At 35.8% G+C, this 19857-nt stretch overlaps 2 protein-coding genes across 2 annotated transcripts; one reads left to right on the forward strand and one right to left on the reverse strand.

Moving 5' to 3' along the window:
• The first annotated feature begins 10149 nt into the window (after positions 1-10149).
• Positions 10150-11082, forward strand: LOC106843505 (olfactory receptor 2H1-like). Its single transcript, XM_014860536.3, has one exon. The coding sequence runs from the start codon at positions 10150-10152 to the stop codon at positions 11080-11082; it is 933 nt and encodes a 310-aa protein (XP_014716022.3).
• Positions 11083-17447: 6365 nt separating this feature from the next.
• LOC106843506 (olfactory receptor 10C1-like) lies at positions 17448-18401 on the reverse strand. The gene has a single exon (XM_014860537.3). The coding sequence runs from the start codon at positions 18399-18401 to the stop codon at positions 17448-17450; it is 954 nt and encodes a 317-aa protein (XP_014716023.3).
• Positions 18402-19857: the final 1456 nt, after the last annotated feature.

The following is a 19857-nucleotide window of genomic DNA, read 5'->3' on the forward strand; positions in this document are numbered from 1 at the left end:
TTACTTCGGTTGCTGATATATTCTGCCCACTGGTATATGTTTTATTTTCTGAAGTTAGTTATGACGAATCTGATCACACTCAAATGTCTCAAATGTGAGTTATTTTTCTCTCAATCTAATAATTATTAATTCCTAGCAAAATATTCCTTTCTTTTTGTGGATGTTCTGTAATTTGGATTGTTCTTTTGAAATATCATCAACCAAAAGTCTAAACAATGTTTGCCATGAAAAGGGCAGAAGAATAAGGAGGTTTCACTTCCATTGGTCCGGACTCTGTTCATTAGCAAAAACTGAGATCAAGTTTATACCACATTTGTTTATAGCACATAATTGTTTACTTCACATTAACGTTTGATGCCAGAATATGTAAAACAAAACTATGCTTTTTGAGGTTTCAAATTAGTATGAGTAAAAAAACATATTAGGTACATTCGTAAAAACATATGTACAAAAATGTACATTCTTTTATATATATATATGTGTGTGTAGGCCTGTATATCCGCAGACAGAAACACACATATTCAAATCTATACTGAGTAGCATAGTAATTAAAAGTATTCTGGAGATATTCTACCAGGGTTCAAACTCTAGTACAGTCATCTATTTCTGGATCAATGTTAACATCTACTTAAACTATCTGTTCCCCAATTCCCCATTTATAAAAAGAAGTGATAGTTGCACCTTCCTAATGGGGAGGCGATGAGCATTAAGTCAGCTTATTCCCATATAAGTGATTAACTTCTTGATAAGTATTAGCTGTAGCAGTGCCTGCATACACGTGTGCTGTCACAATAGATTTACCTTCATATATACTCCCTCTTGTGGAATTTTACATCACAATCCCTAACCATGCTTCTTGTTCATTATCTCCATCTCCATTTCCTGTTTTTCTATCCATCCTCCACGATGGAGAAAAGAAAAGACAATAATACACACTTACACATGTCCATACAAACATACATATACACAGACATAGTAATGCCTTCTGAATGTTATGTCTTGAGAAAAATTAGTTGTGCTTTTTAGATCATTTAATCTACTAATTTGGGTACCCACTGACCTATGCAAAAGTTCCCAGAAGTTAAGGATAGAAACAAGTGCACTGATCCAAAATTCTATTAAATATAAAATAGCAACTCTGAACAATTACATGGATCACAATGCATGTAACTATTAGAAAATTTGCTCACATATCAAGAAGTCCATTAGAATGCATTTATAATTATATTAAAACTTTTATAAACATTTTCCATGCTTTGTAACTAATATTGATACCTATACTTCCTACGTAGCAACACAATTCCATTAAGGTTGAGGCAAAGAAAACAAGAGAATGACTTATCTTTTTTTAAAAAATATCCTGCCTCCTTAATAATAGTCTATGCAGTTGCACGGAAATCTCTGCACGTTGAGAAGTTAGTTAAATACACAATTTGTTAGTTAAATACACAATTTGTTAGTTAAATACACAAATATGTGTCTAACCCAACATATCTTTCTGTATTTGGGAGAGACAACAGTTTCCTCAGTGACATTGATAAAGAGACCAAGGGGGAAATCCCAACAGAAAAGGAGAATATCTGTCTCTTCCTTAAGATATGACATACAATGAGTTCCTTTCATAAATACCTCTGTCCCCTTTGGTCCGCAGACAGCAAATGCAGATGTCTGTGTTGGGAATGGGAGTCAGGGAATGTTGGGGAATGGGAGAAACCTCTTGGTGGATGGCACAGAGTGAGCGCTGACCGCACGAGGGCTGATGCGTGCTATCATTTGATGTTTTTAGACTCAAAGGATGAATTAAAAAAAAATCCTGTGATAAGTACATTTTAAAATCTCACAAAGTTCAGAGACAAAAAAATAGAATATCAGAAGTAGTGAAGGTTGCGAATACTTCTAAATATTTAAATTGGCAAAGAATGGTATTCTAGAAATAAATACTAAATCAAATAAAAATAAATGTATAAGATTACTGGAGGTGAGAATACAAACGAGTGTAGTCAAATTCTTTTCTCTTTCTCTATCACTTTGAATAATAATGAACCAGAAAAAATCTTATTTTTTCACACTTTTTATTGTTTTCAGGATTTACTTTCTGTGGCCCTTATTCTGGGAAGCCTGAGATCCATCTAGTAGAGGTCAGCTTTATATATATACCAAGAATCATTTTTTTTGATGAGGAAGATTTACCCTGAGCTAACATTTGTTGCCAATCCTCCTCTTTTTGCTTGAGGAAGATTGTTGCTGAACTAACATCTGTGCCACTTTTCCTCTACTTCGTATGTGGGATGCTGCCACAGCATGGCTTGAGGAGTGGTATGTAGATCAGTGCCTGGGATCTGAACCTACGAACCCCTGGCTGCCGAAGCAGACACACAAACCTAACCACTATGCCACTGGGCCGACCCCAAGAATATTTTTTTTAATCATGGCATATAGAAATAGAATGAGATGCTCAAGGCGGGTACCAGGTATCTGCACGGAGGAGCATCACAAGCAGTAGAACAATTTGGCATAAACATTGCTTTTGTTTCTCACCTGATACATTTTCTTGATTTAAAGTTTCTGATCCATCATCATTTCTGTGTGATGAAAGGATGAAGAAGCCCTTTCGATCTTTCTTGCTGAGTTATTTTGAGTTAAAAATGCAAATATTGTAGTGGGAAACCTTGAATAACAAGTGAGGGACAGCCATTAAAATGCAATTTGTCAGCATCAAAACCTCTTGCCCTTTAAAGCCTCATGTTAATGAACTCATTAGACACTGCATTAAAAGTTCTCTATTATTATCAGTATATAAAAATAACCTATATTAAAAGTCAGTAACAAAGCAAATAGGCACTGTGATATAATCTGAAGATACAGGAGTTTCATGCCTAATGATAAATTATATTTAATAGATTCCTACTCAGTATAATAAAAGGTTAAGTGTCCACTGAACACTGGCAAGATTCTGAAGTTTTAAATCAGTGATAGTCGGATGTATGAAACAAACAGAGGAAGGAGAGAAGATCATTTTCATAGCTCCATGGCTTGGCTTCACGTGCCACTGTACTCAGCCCCAAGATCCAAGAGAAGCACGCTCTATAGTCTGCTATGGAAATAATCCAGCACAAGTGATTCATTTTGGGTCAGCTCCACATAATTAGAAATGTTCCTTGACTGACTGTGACTTATTAATCTCTGTTTATAGAATGAAATGTTTATTTCCTATCAGCCCAAGGAAAACATGTTGTAGGTTATTAGATATGGTATCTGAAGTACTTAGTACAGTGTCTGGCATACAAAGCACATTCAATAAATATGAATCTTCATTATCATGAAACTGGCATTTCTAAAATGCTTTAATAGTAGATCCAACTTATGTAAAAACCCTGGTCATTAAAGGTTAGAGAGATGATTACCCATTGCTTTCCACACTTTCCCTGTATTCACTTCATGGAAGACCTAATAATAGTAAGATGATGTCTAAACATAACCTAGCAGAAGCTATTTTATCATTTGATTGGATTAACCTGTATAGGATAATCCAGGTATGTCCATTCCCCAACAATAAGAGATATACCTATTTATGTGAAACACTTAATTTAGAACAACTTACAGCAATTGTATAATAAGGATACTGGCAAATTGATAATTTGGGATACTCTTCAGAGGAGGAGAAAATAACTGATTAAAATAATGACCAGAACTGAAAAAGTCTTTGGGTGTTGACTATCTATTTTCACACTTTAATCCAAAATCTTCCAGAACCCTCTCTTCTTTTAAGACGTCAGTTGTGTCACATACCTTTAATCATTAACATCTGAGGGGAAAAGTAGATGGTTATTGCTTCTGAAGAGTCACTCCCTGATTTCACTGCACCCTCTCCTTACAACCTTCACAAAATTCAGAGGATGTAAATCTGTCCAATCCTGACCTCTATGACAATGTACTGGGAAGCTTTTGTTGTAGTCAGCACCGTGTCTGATCTCCTGAAAATCGTATGTCTCATGAGAGAGCATCATGTTCCTTCTGGAAATGCCCTATACACACACACACACACACAGAAGCATGCAAGGCTGTACTGATCACATGATGATATATTTGAGCCTTCCTCCTTCCTGAAAAACCATGGAATACGAATATGTTATATATCAATTCTTCTTGCTCTGAATCCTTATACTTCCTCCTTCCCCCAGGAGACATATTTTCTTCTCACTGGAGACTGTAGGAAGTAGTTTGATTCCGTCTCTCAGGAATTGTCATGGACAGGTCTGTCTCCATTTGTTGGTAAATGCTACATTAGGGCAAAAGAAGCAAATGTTAAAAGATAAATCAACGGTTGCGTATAATGAAAGACCTATATTATAGGTAACTGCTATTACAGACTGTGTGATGATTCAGATTTTAGTTTTTTGTTTGAATTAAACAAAATTGTCATGAAAAAATAATGAAAACTACATAAGTAACTTTCATGTCATATTATATTGAGGCAGTTAATATTTATTATGATTATTATAAAAGACAAATTAATAAATCACAATCTTTCAGTTACACATGAATTTGACAAAGTACCTACTTGTTGCCATCGAAAGTAATCACAATGAAATGGATAGTCAAACGTATATATTAGGATAGTGAAAAAACTAAAAGTAATGGATGCTTATTATTTAAGTGATACAAAAAGTGGATAAGACACTGAACACCTATTATTGACATGACATAGAGGCAAAGGAGAAAGAGTAGGGAAGAGGAAGGTGTCAGTTGGATAGAGAATTCCCCTTATTGCAGTTCCATTAAATGAAATAGCACAATGTCCGCTTTGGAATTCTACATAAAGAATTTATTGTCCCAATATTATATACTCTCTTTGATAGTTTTTGCTTTTAGTATTGCTAAACTGGAACTTCATTGCTTGAATATGATTAAAGTGTGATTCTTACAACTATCATTTTAGAATCAAATATAGGGCCAAGGGGATTTTTATTAGGTTTATGAATATTGAACAAGACTGTTATCTTCTCCAAAATTCTCCACCTCCTAAGTAACAGAATACTGAATTCATTTACTGTGGCAAATTACTCAGTTGAACAACGTATTTCTCAGCTTTTCTTGCAGCTAGGCAAATAAATGATCATCTCAGATATTAAATGATGCCTTCATGCGTAATTTAGTGACACTAGGATATGCTGCCTTAACATATCCCAGATTTTAAAGATCAAATATGATTAGCAAGAAAATTAATATTAATTTATTCTAATTTAAAATACTTTGGGGGCCTAGTGGTTAAGTTCAGTGCACTCCACTTTGGCAGCCCAGGTTCAGTTCTCAAACACAGACCTGCACCACTCATCGGCAGCCATGCTGTGGTGGTGATTGGCACAGAATACAAGATAAAGGAAGATTGGCACAGATGTTAGCTCAGAGAGAATCTTCCTCAGCAAAAACAAATAAATTTTCTTGTTATTATTGTTGTTGAGCATTAACGATTAAGTGACAATATATTTAATTGATAGACAGTATTGAAGTGAATTTCCAGAAGTACTTTCTGAGCGTTGAAATACTGTTTATTAGAATGAGATTCTAATTCTCAGGTAGCAACTTCAGTGGTAGAAATAGCAATCTGTATATTGGTTGCCATTGTGGCCTTTTAATTCAACACTGATAAATTATCCTGGGCATGTAAAGGAAACTTAACTCCAGTGAATGATTTTCCAAAGGCATTTTTGGAATTAAGTGAGATTAGGTTATATGTATATGTGTATTAGGTTATATGTATATATGAATGTCTCGGAATAATCTATAACATCACAGGAATCGGTAATTGAGTTATTGAACTTGATTCAAAAGAAGAGCCAATATTTTCAATATTCACAGTGTTTCTCAAGTAACGTTTCAAAGGAGACAAAGATATTGACTAGTCCCAGTACCCTCCAATTTTTTCAGTGCTATCAAAATCCAATTTAGAAATTCATTGCTTTGAATTAATGTTTTTTCTTCTGTGGAAATTTGTAGAAGTTTTCATAGAAAATAGGTCAAACAACAGAACACCATAAGAATTGGATTAAATATTTCATAAGAAGTATATTTCTTGGAAGGAAATGGAGGGCAAAGGCAAGCGTGAGTGGCCAGCTCAGTTATTTGGCAATAAGGCAACTTTAATGCATGAGTTGCTTCCGCAAGTGATAAGGTAGTTGGGAAGCAGAACAGTGAAATGTGAGCTAACTATGTATTAGAAACAGATGGAAGCCACTACTGCTGCTGGGCTAGAGAAACAGAAGTAGTAAAGGACAGGAATCACCTGGTGGAAACAGAGACAATAGATCTGCCTCTTGAGCTACAGCCAATGAAGGAGATGCTGCCACAGCTAGAAAAGCATCCCACAGTATAGTGGAAGGCAGAAATACCCTAGCTTCTCTTTTCTCTTCATTCTAGTCTTTTGCCAGTTTCTCTCATTTGAGAGCCAGTTGATATGGGAGCCTGCGCAAAGCAGCCTTGAGGCACAAGCCCTTCTGTAATAACAGAACACAGTTGGAAAGGGACAATGAATGCATCTGAGGGCAAGCAAACCTAGGACCAGCACATCTAGCAAATGTTTTTAACCCTTTCTGGCACTATGGTTAAAAGAACAGGTTACAGAAGGAGGGATATGAAAGAGTCTACACATCAGTTGTTTCTAATGTTTACTCTCATGTACCTCATCAGAAACATTTTTGGACAGGCAACCCAAAGACAAATGAACATTTTTATTTTCAAATTATATGCGTGAATTATTCCATACACATATTTATATCCTCTATAAAATATAAACTGCTCCCCAGGGGATCATTTCACATAAAACAGGATATAAACTGTCATAAAAGAATTTATGAATTTGCAATAAAGAATTTGTGAATTTGCAATACTCTCTCTCCTTTTATACTAGATAACAGAGTTCCCTTAGCCCCTATCATTTCCTAGTTCCCCAAAGTCTACAGACAAGTTCTTAAATCTTCAAAAATTATGCATTAACTTCATGCATGTGTATACAGATATATGCATGTCTGCACACATATATACAAAACAGAAGTTCACTAAAGAAAAAAATCTAATGAATTGATTTAAAATATGTATCTTTGAAGAAACTGTGAAAATAATATTGACCTTTTTTGGTAGCATATTTGATAGAAAGTAGAGGAATGACCTTAACTAGCTCTGAGAGTTCATTATGAGTAGAACTGAAGGATGTTCTCACTGCCTGGAATTTTAATCGCCCTTCCTTCTGTTATTTCTTAACAGATAATGTATTATTATGGTAACATAAAGATATCTGATGTGGATACCTTTACAGCAGAATGCATGTGTATGTGCACGTGTGTGTTTAGAAGGTGGTAGACACTTGATTATCTTCCAGTGGAAACAGAGGCACAAGGCTCTGTGGCTCTTCTCTCTCCAGAGACCTATCTCCCTCTCTAATGCAGTGATGGGAACTTGCCTGGGAAGGAGAACTCCAGAGATGTGTGCTGAGTAAACAAGCTAAACACCATCCATCTGAAGAGAGTGTGAGCCAAAAGAGTACAGAAGAGAGTGAGTTTACAAGTTACCCACACGTGGTTTCTCCCCTGCCTGTCCTGGAACTGGGATTGTGATTGAACTTTCCATCAAATCCACCAACAGCCTCTACAGCTGCACTGTCAGTCTTCCTACAAAGCAGGCTTTTCTTTGTCACGTTATGGAAAAAAATAAAGGTAAATTTATTTTAAAAGTTGGGGAAATCCAGAGCTGGTTCCCTTTAGCAGTGAACAGAAGCCTTTTTACATGTATAATCCAACATTTACTATATTCTTTGTCATGGAAAATTGGCTATGTGGGTACCTGGAATTGGCCACCCCAAGATATGTCTCTTTGGCATCAGGATTATATGAGGCTGATTGCTTTTGATAAACTGGGACAGGGAAGGAGGAATGGAACTTGCCCTTTGTTAGGACACGTTTACATTTGTAAGGTAAATCTCTATCTGTAAAAGGTGCCTCCCTCTCTGTACCAGGAAGAAGAAAGGCGATGACCTTCTCTCTAGAAACTCTTAGTCAATACCAAAGGCAAGGACTTAAATCTGCATTTTATTGTGCTTGCCTGGTAACCTCCTGTAACTAACTTCCCTCCCCCTCCCAACTTTGGCATTTCTTTAAGGATTAAGCATCTTTCCTTAGGCTAGGAACTGATTGCTGAGCTCACCTGTGACCGCCCAGCTCCAGACTATCGACTTGCCTCCTGCTACGCCCACTGAGATAGCAGACCACTACCTGCTGTGTCCATCAAACACTGTGCCGACAGGGCAATCTTGTGACTATTGTGGGAGGGACATTTCAATCACATGTGAAACACCCTGTTTGGGGGTATATAACCACTATGTGCACCCCACTTCTTCGGTGCCCTTTCTTCCTTCGGGAAGAAAGGCCCCGGGCCATGGTTCCTCATAAAGCTTTGTTTAATTTTCTCTTGCTATCCTGTCTCATGTGAATTTAATTCGTTCTCCGTCCAGACGAACCCACATTTGGGAAGAGGAAATGTCTCCCTCCCCTACAGCTACCTGTTTTTCTTTGCTGACATAAATACCCTTATCTTCATCTTGTTTAACAGGAATGTGAAAGAGGGAGAGAGAAGTTTCAGTGTGGAGTCTCCTTGGAAAATATTGGTTGTTTTTGGAATATAAATCCACAAGGAAAAAGTTGTGACAATGTAGAGTTAAATCAAGCAAAGTGAGGCCACTCATCCATAGTGTTTCTTCCAGGAGAATGGAATCTTTGATCAGCACAGTTCTTTCTCTCTTTACTGTATAGCAGAGAAAATTTATCCAGCTAAAGACAATGTCAATTCAGGTCATCAGATCATTCAGGGTTTTTATTTTACCACCAAAATACTTGACGAGTTATATAAACAGTAAACAGTGTGATCTCCAGTATCAGTTTCCTTCTTTTGTTATAATTCTGGAAGAAGGATAATCCTTTACACAAAAAACATAATAGTTTCATCTCGGCAAAATTTCAAAATGCAATTGATTATTACCATGAATGCCAAAGAAAATAAGGCACTTACTCTCTTTAAACCGGACTATATAATAATTTCCTGAGATGGGATCTAATAGTCTAGAATTCTTAGAAGTAAGTTCTTATTTTCTAGTCACAATATTTCAGGAAAAATCAGAAATTTTCACTGGAGTTTTTATTTGCTTCTTTGCTTGTTTTTAAGGAAGTTGTTCAGATCTGAATCCCACAGGTAACCAACTTCCGGCAGTCATTTTGGAGACCCCAGAACTGACCATTCAGAATTTTGAATTTTCATAGCTACATTTCTCAATCTCTGAATGTTAATAGTTTAAATTACCCTGATAAATTCTACACAATTACTCTGTGAAAGGTCAATGGATTGTATTATGTGACTGAATACATGTCCTCTTTTAATAAAAGCATATTAAAGCATGTGGACTGTAGGTGCCACCAGAGGAAAGAGATTACTTATTGGGGACTGTGAATTAGATTTTTCTAGGGAGCAATATTAACAAAGACCAATGACTCAAGTAGGAAGATGACAGAAGTTTTATTTAACTAAATCACCAGTTTAGAGTTATTTGCTTCATAAAAGAACAATGAATATTAATGATAGTCCTGTATAACTTTTTCTTCTTGAAAATTCTAAGTGCTCTTATTTTTTTCTGTATACCTTCTTTCTCATACTCTTACTCACTTGGAGTATTTTTCAATTTATCTATTGTATCTATTGTCTATTGTGTATCTATATAAATAGCAACCGTTTGCTTTCAATTTCTTTGCTTTTGCACAGTATGCATATTGATCACTCGTGTTTTATTATCAGAGAGTTTGATATATATCTCAAATATATTTTAGTATTGATCCTAATGTCTATTCTGTTTATATAGTTCTTTTCAGTACATCTGCTGTTTTCGTGACACAGTGTGTTTATTTCTCTTCTCCATAATGAGCCATCCTACCATATTTTTTATTTTGCACTATTTATCTTTGTCTGTTGTTTCTCTCTATATATAATTCTGGTGTCCAAATGCTCAAGTTTTACTCAGTTTCTTATTTTTCTATTGATTATGGTATCTATTTTCTTCCCACAGGAATAAAACAAGAATGACCAGGAAAGGTGACTTACAATTAAGAAGAAATGAAAGGGACAAATTTTAGCAATCCATCAGCTTTTACCCTACTGGGCTTTTCTGACCAGCCACAGCTGGAGATGGTTCTCCTTCTGGTCATCTCTATCATATATATTCTAACACTGATGGGGAACACAATGATCATACTGGTCTCATACTTGAACCCCAAACTCCACACACCCATGTATTTCTTCCTATCTAATCTCTCCTTCCTGGACCTCTGTTTTACTACTAGTATTGCCCCACAAATGCTTTGGAATCTCAAGGGCCCTGAGAAGACTATTAGCTACGCTGGTTGTGTGATCCAGCTATACATTGTTCTGGGGCTGGGCTCCACAGAGTGTGTCCTCCTGACCGTTATGGCCTATGACCGCTTCAGTGCTATCTGTCGACCGCTCCACTATGATGTTATCATGCACCCAAAGCTTCTCCAGCAGCTGGCAGCTGTGGCCTGGACCAGTGGTTTTGTGGAATCTACAGTTCAGACTGTCCTCATTTTCCAGTTGCCTCTCTGCAGCCATCACAGGGTGGATGATTTTATGTGTGAGGTGCCTGCCCTGCTTAAAATTGCCTGTGGGGACACAACCTTCCTGGAAAATGAGCTCTCCATAGCTACTGTCCTCTATGTCGTTACACCTCTAGGGCTTATTCTGGTCTCCTATGGCTGCATTATTAGGAGTATGCTGAGGGTAAAATCTGCTGAAGGTAGGAGAAAAGCATTTGGGACTTGTGGTTCCCACCTAATTGTTGTAGTTTTGTTCTTTGGGACCGTAATTTCTGTCTACATTCAACCCAAAAGCAAGTACACACAGAATCACAGAAAATTCATCACCTTCTTCTATACTGTAGTGACACCTTCATTTAATCCTTTGATCTATACCTTGAGAAACAAAGATGTTAAGTTTGCTCTAAAAAGGTTGCTGGGAAGAGACTCAAGGTAGGGAGAAGTGTCAAATATACTCATGCAATCTCTTAGAGATTGGAGACTTTCAGGCATCATCTAATTATGGATTTTCTTTTTATTCATAAGGAACACAGCTAAATCTCCTAAATAAAAAGAGTTGTGAAATTTCCTTTCAATGACATTCTGAAGTTACCTGCTCTAAATCCTTTTTATCTTCCTTTCTGGAAATGTTATGTCTCCTTTTTTGGCTATTTAGTAAAGATTCTGTAAGTAAATGAATGAATATTTATAGATTCATCCATGCGTATATGTATTATACTTTCACAAATGCTAGAGTTATTGCTCTGTTAACTAAAGACATTGCTGACAGTTATGGCATCTATTTTCTCATCACAGATGTAAATCTACCTAATGGAGGAAGAGCTCGGGTCACAGCTGCAGTAGTTGGGGTTTACCTGAGAATGCATCCTATTGCTCTCCAGGGCTCAGTTTCAATAGTGCTATAGGCAGTAGGTGCTCTGTCCATATTTACATAAAAGTGTAAAGGGGAAGCCCACAATTATCTAACAGTTTGCTTATTTGGGAGATTGTTGACTTTTGTTCATTCAATAGAGGCATCCAAGATTAAGTACACCCAGGGATTTTTCTGATCTCTCTGACTCACAGAGGAAGCCTCCTAGGGATGTGAGCCATGAGACTGGATATTCCTTTTCATGCATTTCTTGTCAGCATAGAAGAACCCTCAATCTCTTTCCAGCAACACTAGCTCTATACCTGGAATGTGAGACATATATGAAACACAATTTTTAGTTGTCATTAAATTTCAATATTTAAATTTGAAAAAAGTAAACAGATTTCTTTACAAATAAAAGTGTTTATCATTTTTGTAGTATTCATTTTTATTTATAGCATAATCATATAGAATTTGTAAAGTTTTTTTCTTCAATTTTTAATATCAAGGTTTTTAATCTATTCTAATAACATACTTAATTTTGGTAATCTTTTAAATATAAAAATATTGCTCTTTGTTTTTCATTTTACACAGTAGTTATTTATTTATGAAATATTATCAAGATCTTTATGGCTTTAATTTTAGAGCCTGCTTGGACATACTTGCAACACGTTATAGTTTTATAAATATGGTTTTCTAAAAAAATGCTTTTAACAAAGATTAATCCAAAGAGTTATTTTAATAAAGTTAAGTATCTCTACCTGAATATAGTAAGACATTGCTTGGGCGATAAAAAAATTCAACCATATTGGAGAAGAAAAACTTGATCTAATCAGAAGACAGATAAAATAACTTAGGTGTTGCCTACGTAAACTTTCTTTCTTCTTCTTCTTCTTCTTTTTTTCTGTGGTGAGGAAGATTGGCCCTGAGCTACCATCTGTACCCATCTTCCTCTACTTTATATGTGGGACTCCTGCCACAGTATGGCTTGATAAACGATGCATAGGTCCATGCCCTGGATCCAAACATGTGAACCCCGGGCTGCCAAAGCAAAGCACGTGAACTTAAGCACTATGCCACCCAGCCAGTCCCTAAACTTTCTATTTCTCTACTCATTAGATAAAATTTTATTGACAATAATAATTATAACAGTGGTCATATTCAAGTTAAATTTTTCACTGATGGATTAGGAAAACCAACTGCCTAATAAGCAACATGATTACCCAAATCATTTAAAATCTTACAATTTCAAACACACAATAAATGAAAAAACTAATAAAAATTATATTCTTATGCCCACCCTAAGATGAAAAATTTTAGTATTTTCCATATATTTTTTACATTTTTCATAAGCATTTTAGTTTTTTAGCTAACTTATTATTGAAATCTAGCACACGTAAAGAGAAGAACACAAATCATGCATGTAGAGCTCAACGAATTTTCACAAAGTGAAAAAACCCTTGTTACCAACACCCACATCAAGAAACAGTATTATCGCAAAGTAGAAGCCTTCCCTCTACATCTTTTCAGGCACTAAGCATGCCTAATAATTAATTGGGCAAGACATTTTATTGTGTCTGTGCTGTTTAAACTTTTTATTGAGACGTTATTTCAAATTTTCAGAAAAGCCACACAAATAGTAGAGAGTTCCCACGGACCTGTCACCCAGCTTCCCTAATGTTAACATTCTGCATATGCATGGTAGTAATCATCCAAACCAGGAAATCATCATGGATACAATACTATATGTTACATAAACCACACACCTAATTAGAATCTCACTAGTTTTTCCACTCCTTCTACTTTCCTTTTTCCAAACCAGGATCCAATCCAGGATCCTAAATTGCATTTAGTTATGTCTCTTTAATCTCTTCCAGTCTATGACAGTTTGTTGGTCTTTTCTTGTCTGTTATGATCTTGTCACATTTGAAGAGTAGTGATCAGTTGTTTTGTAGAATATCTCTTAATTTCAGTTTGGTTAATGTTTTCTCATTATTAGATTGAGGTTATGCATTTTTGGCACAAATATCACAGAAAAGATGTTGTGCCCTTTTCAGGTCATCATAACAGAGGGTATATGATGTCAGTATGTTAACCTTGATTACTTGGTTAAGGAGGTGTCTTCAGGGTGTCTACACTGTAATATTACTGTTTTTCCCTTTGTAATTAATAAATAACTTAGGAGGGGTACTTTGAGACTATGGAAATATTCTGATTCTCCTCAAGCTGTCACCCACTCACTTTAGCATCCATCAATGGATTTTGCCTGCAACAATTATTACTGTGGTGTTTGACTAATGATGGTTTTGTGTTTTTTTCACTCCTTCTATCTTTATTCTGTAAGGAAGAGTTGACTCTTTCTTTTTTTCTTTCTGTCTCTTTCTTCAATTCTTTTTAATATAAATGTGGACTCATGGATATTTATTTTATTTTATGGGTTAGAAGCCAATACCATTATTATTTATTTTGTTGCTCAAATTTTTTCATCTTTAGCCATCTGGAGTTCCTTCATGTTGTCTCCTGCGTCCTTTCAACACAACGTCATCCTTTCTCAAACACTTCCTTACTATCTGGCACCACAAGATTTTCCAAGCTCATTTTGTATTTTCCTTGCTTACGCCCTAGAATCTATCACTTCTCCAAGGAGTCCTGGTTCCTTGCATTAGAAAATGACATTTAGAAACCAAATGTGGGCACATTTGCTCTTTGTACATTAATAAATTATATATTTAGAAATATACATATTTATTATACTAACTCATGCATACACACGTTTACGTCCATTTGTCTCTTTTTCTCTCTCTATATAGATAGATAGAAATATGTATTGTATATAGATATAATATAAATAAAAATACATATGATATAAATATATATTTTTATAGATAGGTAGATATTACATATATATATGGAACCATGAGATTATACCAATACTACCAATCACAATTCAACATCACCAGGGTCATTCTAGCCTTCTCCCATTTCTTATATATCTTTTTTCTCAGATAGTGAAAAACCTGGTTCTCATCTTCTATAACATATTCACTTGTCTGCAATTCTAGTAAACATATAAAGTAGTTTCCGAATAGCAAACCATACCCCAATGAGAAATAGATTTACTAACTAGAGCACAGTATGTGTAGAGATCTTTTTGCCCATAGCCTATAGTAGCCAGACAAAATACTGTTTTCCAAAATTAGTTCCTTTTTTCATTCATCCTTTAAACGTGGTTTTCACTAGGTGTAATTAGATTCCTTTTTTCTTTCATCCTCTAAATGAATTTTGTTTTTTATTTTATACTTTTTTATTTCATAGCAATTCATATTCCATTTAGATTCCACTCACATTCTGTTCGCTTTTAGTTAATTATTTACTTGTGACTATGTGAAACATTACTATGGTTCTAAGAATCAGAGTTATACAAAAAAGTATACTCAGAGGACTGTCCCCCCTCATCCCTATGATCCTGTTCCCATCCGTTTGTTTCATCCTTTCCCACTCATCTCTTGTACGAAATCACTCTATTTAATTTTTAGTTTTTGCTTGTTGTGTTTCTTTTGCTGCAATAAGCAGCTATGAATATCTTATTTCATCATCTACTTTCTTACTCAAAGTGTAGCCTATTGCACACGCTTGTTTTTTTATTAATATTTTTGGCATATTTTATTTGAATGTTTTATTTTTTACCAATAAATGATATATGAATACATTGTCTTATTTTTTAAAAAAGAAAGAAACTTCATGGTAAACCTGAAATCACCATTATCTCTAATACTTTAATTTTCTGTCGTCATAACTAGAGGAATCCATGATTATCTGCTAGTATTTTTTCAAAAACTTTAAAAATTTTTTTTAAACGTACAAAATTACTGTTTTTAGATTTCCATAAATTATATCAAATTATATGCATCACTCACAATATTACGTTTTGTGAGAGCTATTCATGTAGATATCCAGATTATTTCCTCATATGCATGTATCACATTTCATTTAGTTAAGAATATTTGTATTAATTCAAATTTTTCATTATTTCAAACAATGCTGCCTTAAATATCCTTGTGTATGTGTATCCTAGTATTTATCCTAGTATTGAGAGTGATCCTGTCTATAAGATAACCACAAATAGAACTTCTCTGGTAAAGGATATGCCTATTAGCAATTAAAACAAAAACTGATTAAGCTAAGTGAAATAAGTCAGACAGAGAAAGACTAATACCATATGACTCCACCTATATGTGGAATCTAACACATAAACAAAACAAAACAAAACAAAAAGCTAAATTTGCTAAATTTGCCTGTTAGATGAGAGAGACAGGTCCCAAGTTTGTCCACACTTATGAATTATCATCTTCAATGCTACATACAATTCTTGCCTATTTTTGTAGCGTAATAGTTAACCAATAAGTTATTTTTGCATGTTAAGATTATTTCCATTGTTAATTACTATACACACATGTAAATAAAAACCACAGGCATTATGTTAAAATGAATGAATTAGACAATTTTTGGGAATACAATGATACCTGGCAGAACACACATCTTGGTGATTAGTGAACATCACTACTATCTCCAGACAGTACAATTGTCACATTCTTTTCTTTTCAGCTTTATTGAGGCAAAATTGACAAATATAATTGTATTTATTTGTTATTTAACACGATGATTTGATATACATATCCATTGTGAAATGATTACCACAATCAAGTTAAAGAACACGTTCTTCACCTCACATAGTTATCATTTGTGTGTGTGTGTGTGTGTGTGTGTGTGTAATGAGAGCCCTTAAGATCTACTCTCCTAGTGAAATACAAGTACACAATACAGTGTAATTAACTATAGTCATATGCTGTACATTAGAACTCCAGAACTTATTCGTCTTATAACTGAAAGTTTGTACCCTTTGACCAACAAGCAAAAACTAAATCTCTTTATTTGAAGGCTAACTTTAAGTTAAGTCATAGGAACGGTCACAGTTCTCCACTATGTCGTATTACAACTGCTATAGCAGTAGTTATTAATCCCTCATAGATCAAGAACTAACACAGCACGTCCCTAAGAACCAGATGTTGAATTCCAAGGCAATGCCTCCGTGGATGCTACTGGATTGTGCTTTAACCATGTTCGTTTCTCTTAAGGGCCAGTTCTTGGACAATTTCCAAATATAGTGACTCAGGATTCAGCCACAAAAAAGTCAACTTTGTAAATTACATACACATCTTTAAGATTATTTATACTAATTATTTTTAGTTCTGTTTTCTTTTTCCATCTTTGATTTTGTGAGTTCTCTAGCTTCTTAAAAATAGTTTCACCATGGGGACTCTTGATAAAAATTTCCCCCCATATTTTTCATTTAATATTCTAAAATGAATACCTCTGAAATAAAACAGTTTGCTTTTTTACAAAAATTCACATATTTTTATCGTAAACATACTCACATAAAGACTTCAACCCTATATCATGTACCAATAAGTAAGGTTGAAGAATGTTAAAACATTTTTTATGAAAGGAAATAATGTACTTCATAGAGTTAGTAAAGAATTGAGCGATATAGGAGAGACATGTATAGGAACACTCCCCACAGTGACCAGGGCAGAAATCAGATGCGCTAGAAAATTCCTAAGAGTACCAAGTGAGAATTTCCCAGGTTTCTGAGATATAATCTGGAAATTCAAATTCTCAGCATAGACTAAAATATTTTGTAAAATGTGTCCAGTGTTGGACCCACCTATAAAACTCTTTTGCAATCAACTTCCTTCCAGAATTTGGCAGACAAAATTTTAGCTCTGAGTACAGAGATGTCTCCAAAATCAAAAGCGCTGTTATTAAAGGAGGTCCTTACAAAACAGGTTGAAGAGTACAGGTTTTTGTTTCTTTCTTCCGTTACTCTTGGATTGTGTGTGCACCTTCTTCAAAGAACAGATTTGCACTGTCTTCAAGTATCTACTCATGAGTCAAAACATTTTTCTCTTGCTCAGGGTTCTCCGGAGAGCTGCCTTGACTTCTTTGTTCCGCAAACTGTAGATAATGGGGTTGAGCATGGATGTGACCACTGTATAGAAGAGGGCTAAGAGTTTATCGATTCCTGGTGAATGGCTAGCCTTGGGCCTCAAGTAGGTGACAGAAGCTGAGCCATAGAACAGTGTAACTACAACCAGGTGGGAAGAACATGTAGAAAGAGCTTTCTGGCGGCCTTCAAGAGAGGGCATGATCAACACAGCTGCCAGAATTCTGCCATAGGAAGTAATGATCAGTAAAAATGGGCTGGAAATGCAAAGGATGGCTGCAACAAAGACCGCAGCCTCATTATGGGATGTATCCCCACAGGCGAGTGCCAGGATAGGGGGGAGGTCACAGAAGAAGTGGTCTATTTCACAAGGGCCACAGAAGTCCAGGGAGAAAATATAGTTGGTCTGACCCAAACCCACCATGCACCCCACTACCCAAGAAATCATTGCCAACTGGGCACACACTTCACGACTCATTCGTGTTGCATAGTGCAGTGGGGAGCATATGGCCATATAGCGGTCATAAGCCATGGTGGCCAAAAGACAGCACTCACTGATACCAAATAAAGTGAAGAAAAACATCTGTGTAGCACACCCCTCTCGAGAGATTCCTCGGGTCTCACTCACGAGGCTCTGCAGCATTTTGGGTATGACAGAGCAAGTGTAGCCAATCTCCAAGAGAGACAAGTTGGCCAGGAAGAAGTACATGGGTGTGTGGAGGACTGGGTTGGTCCAGATGGCAAGGGCTATGAGAGCATTGCCTGTCAGTGATGTTAAGAACATGAGTAGGATGAGGGTAAATAAAAGGAAACATTGTTCAGTGACCTCAGAGAATTTGGTAAATGCAAAGAGTTTGACAGACATGCTGTTGTCCTGCCACAAGGAGCAATTGAGGTTCATGACCTGAAAAGGCAAAGAAAAGTTATCAGAAAGATTCTTTCAATTATGAAGATAAATTTTTATATTACTTGCAAGAAGCTCTAGTAAGTCAGAGAAGTAAATTTCTTACTTTCAATACTAAAATTCAAAAAGTTTGGAAAATACAATTATCTTCGTACCTTTTCAAAACAATTCCTAGTGTACTGTACTATCACTATCTTAGTTGACTCATCCAAAATATACCTAGTCGCCAAGCATAAAAAGCAAAAATTTAATTTCAGTTCATTTCTCTCTTCATCCCTTCCTCTATTCGGTTGTCAAATACTACCAAATAAAGGTCTTTACATATTTATCCATTTCTTTCCATTTCTGTTGCCACTGACTTGCTTTGTTCACTCATTCATTCAAAAAGTATTCATTGAGCACAGAGTATTTTGCAGTTACTGTGGTAGATACTGGGATTCAATAACAAAAGAATAAATTCTTCCCAATTGGAACTTATTTAGTGAAGGAAAGCTGACATTCAATAGCCATTCAATACATAAATAATTGCTACAAAGCAGAGAATTAAAACTGAGATATGTCCTGGTGACTGATCAGTTTAGATTGAGTATTCAAAGAGAGTTCTTGACAATGAGAAGCATGAGCTGAGATATGAATGACAAGAAGGGGCAGCCACGTGAGGGGCCAGTCCTGTGGCACAGTGGTTAAGTTCACACGTTCCACTTCAGCAGCTTGGGGTTTGCTGGTTCGGATCCTGGGTGTGAACCTATGCACCGCTTGTCAAGCCATGCTGTGGTAGGCGCCCCACATATAAAGCAGAGGAAGATAGGCACAGATGTTAGCTCAGGGCTAATCTTCCTCAAAAAATAAAATGAAATAAAATAAATACTTTAAAAAAAAAGAATGGTATACAGCCATTCATATCATATCGATATTGTACTGCTGAGATAATTTCATCATCGCAATAGATTCCTTTACCTTCAATAATTCTCATCTGCCATCCTTTCTTCATAAGAGTGCTCTTGGGTAAATGAAAATTGCCATTGCCTCAAGTTAAAGCTCAATTTTCTTAAGATAATTCATGAAAATCTATGAATCGGGTCACTGTTAATAGAAACTTTGATCTCACTCCTTACGCAAATAGATCTCATGTTATAGTCATTTCAAACTACTTGTATCTTTTAGTACAGAAATTGCTTGCATATATTTCCTTTTCTTTGTGCTTATTTTCCCATGGGGGTTTGACATTTGCCTCTTTGATTGTCACCTACTGATCTGCCTCTCTATGTTCAAGTTCTAGCAGAGCTTCCTCTCCTCGCTGCAAACTCCTTCTTGACTCCTGCTTCCCTCACCCCCATACTAATCAGTGACATGCCCCCTCAACTGTGTGTTCCCAACACTCTATAACAGCTATGAGAGAACTTACACCTCTCAAAGGACAATAAATTGATAATTTCTTCCTGAGTGTAGCCTC

This window comes from Equus asinus, chromosome 8 (assembly GCF_041296235.1).
Source record: "Equus asinus isolate D_3611 breed Donkey chromosome 8, EquAss-T2T_v2, whole genome shotgun sequence".
NCBI lineage: Eukaryota > Metazoa > Chordata > Mammalia > Perissodactyla > Equidae > Equus > Equus asinus.

Excerpts from the sequence above, each read along its gene's own strand:
- LOC106843505 (XM_014860536.3), top strand. The coding sequence starts at position 10,150 with ATGAAAGGGACAAATTTTAGCAATCCATCAGCTTTTACCCTACTGGGC.
- LOC106843506 (XM_014860537.3), bottom strand. The coding sequence starts at position 18,401 with ATGAACCTCAATTGCTCCTTGTGGCAGGACAACAGCATGTCTGTCAAA.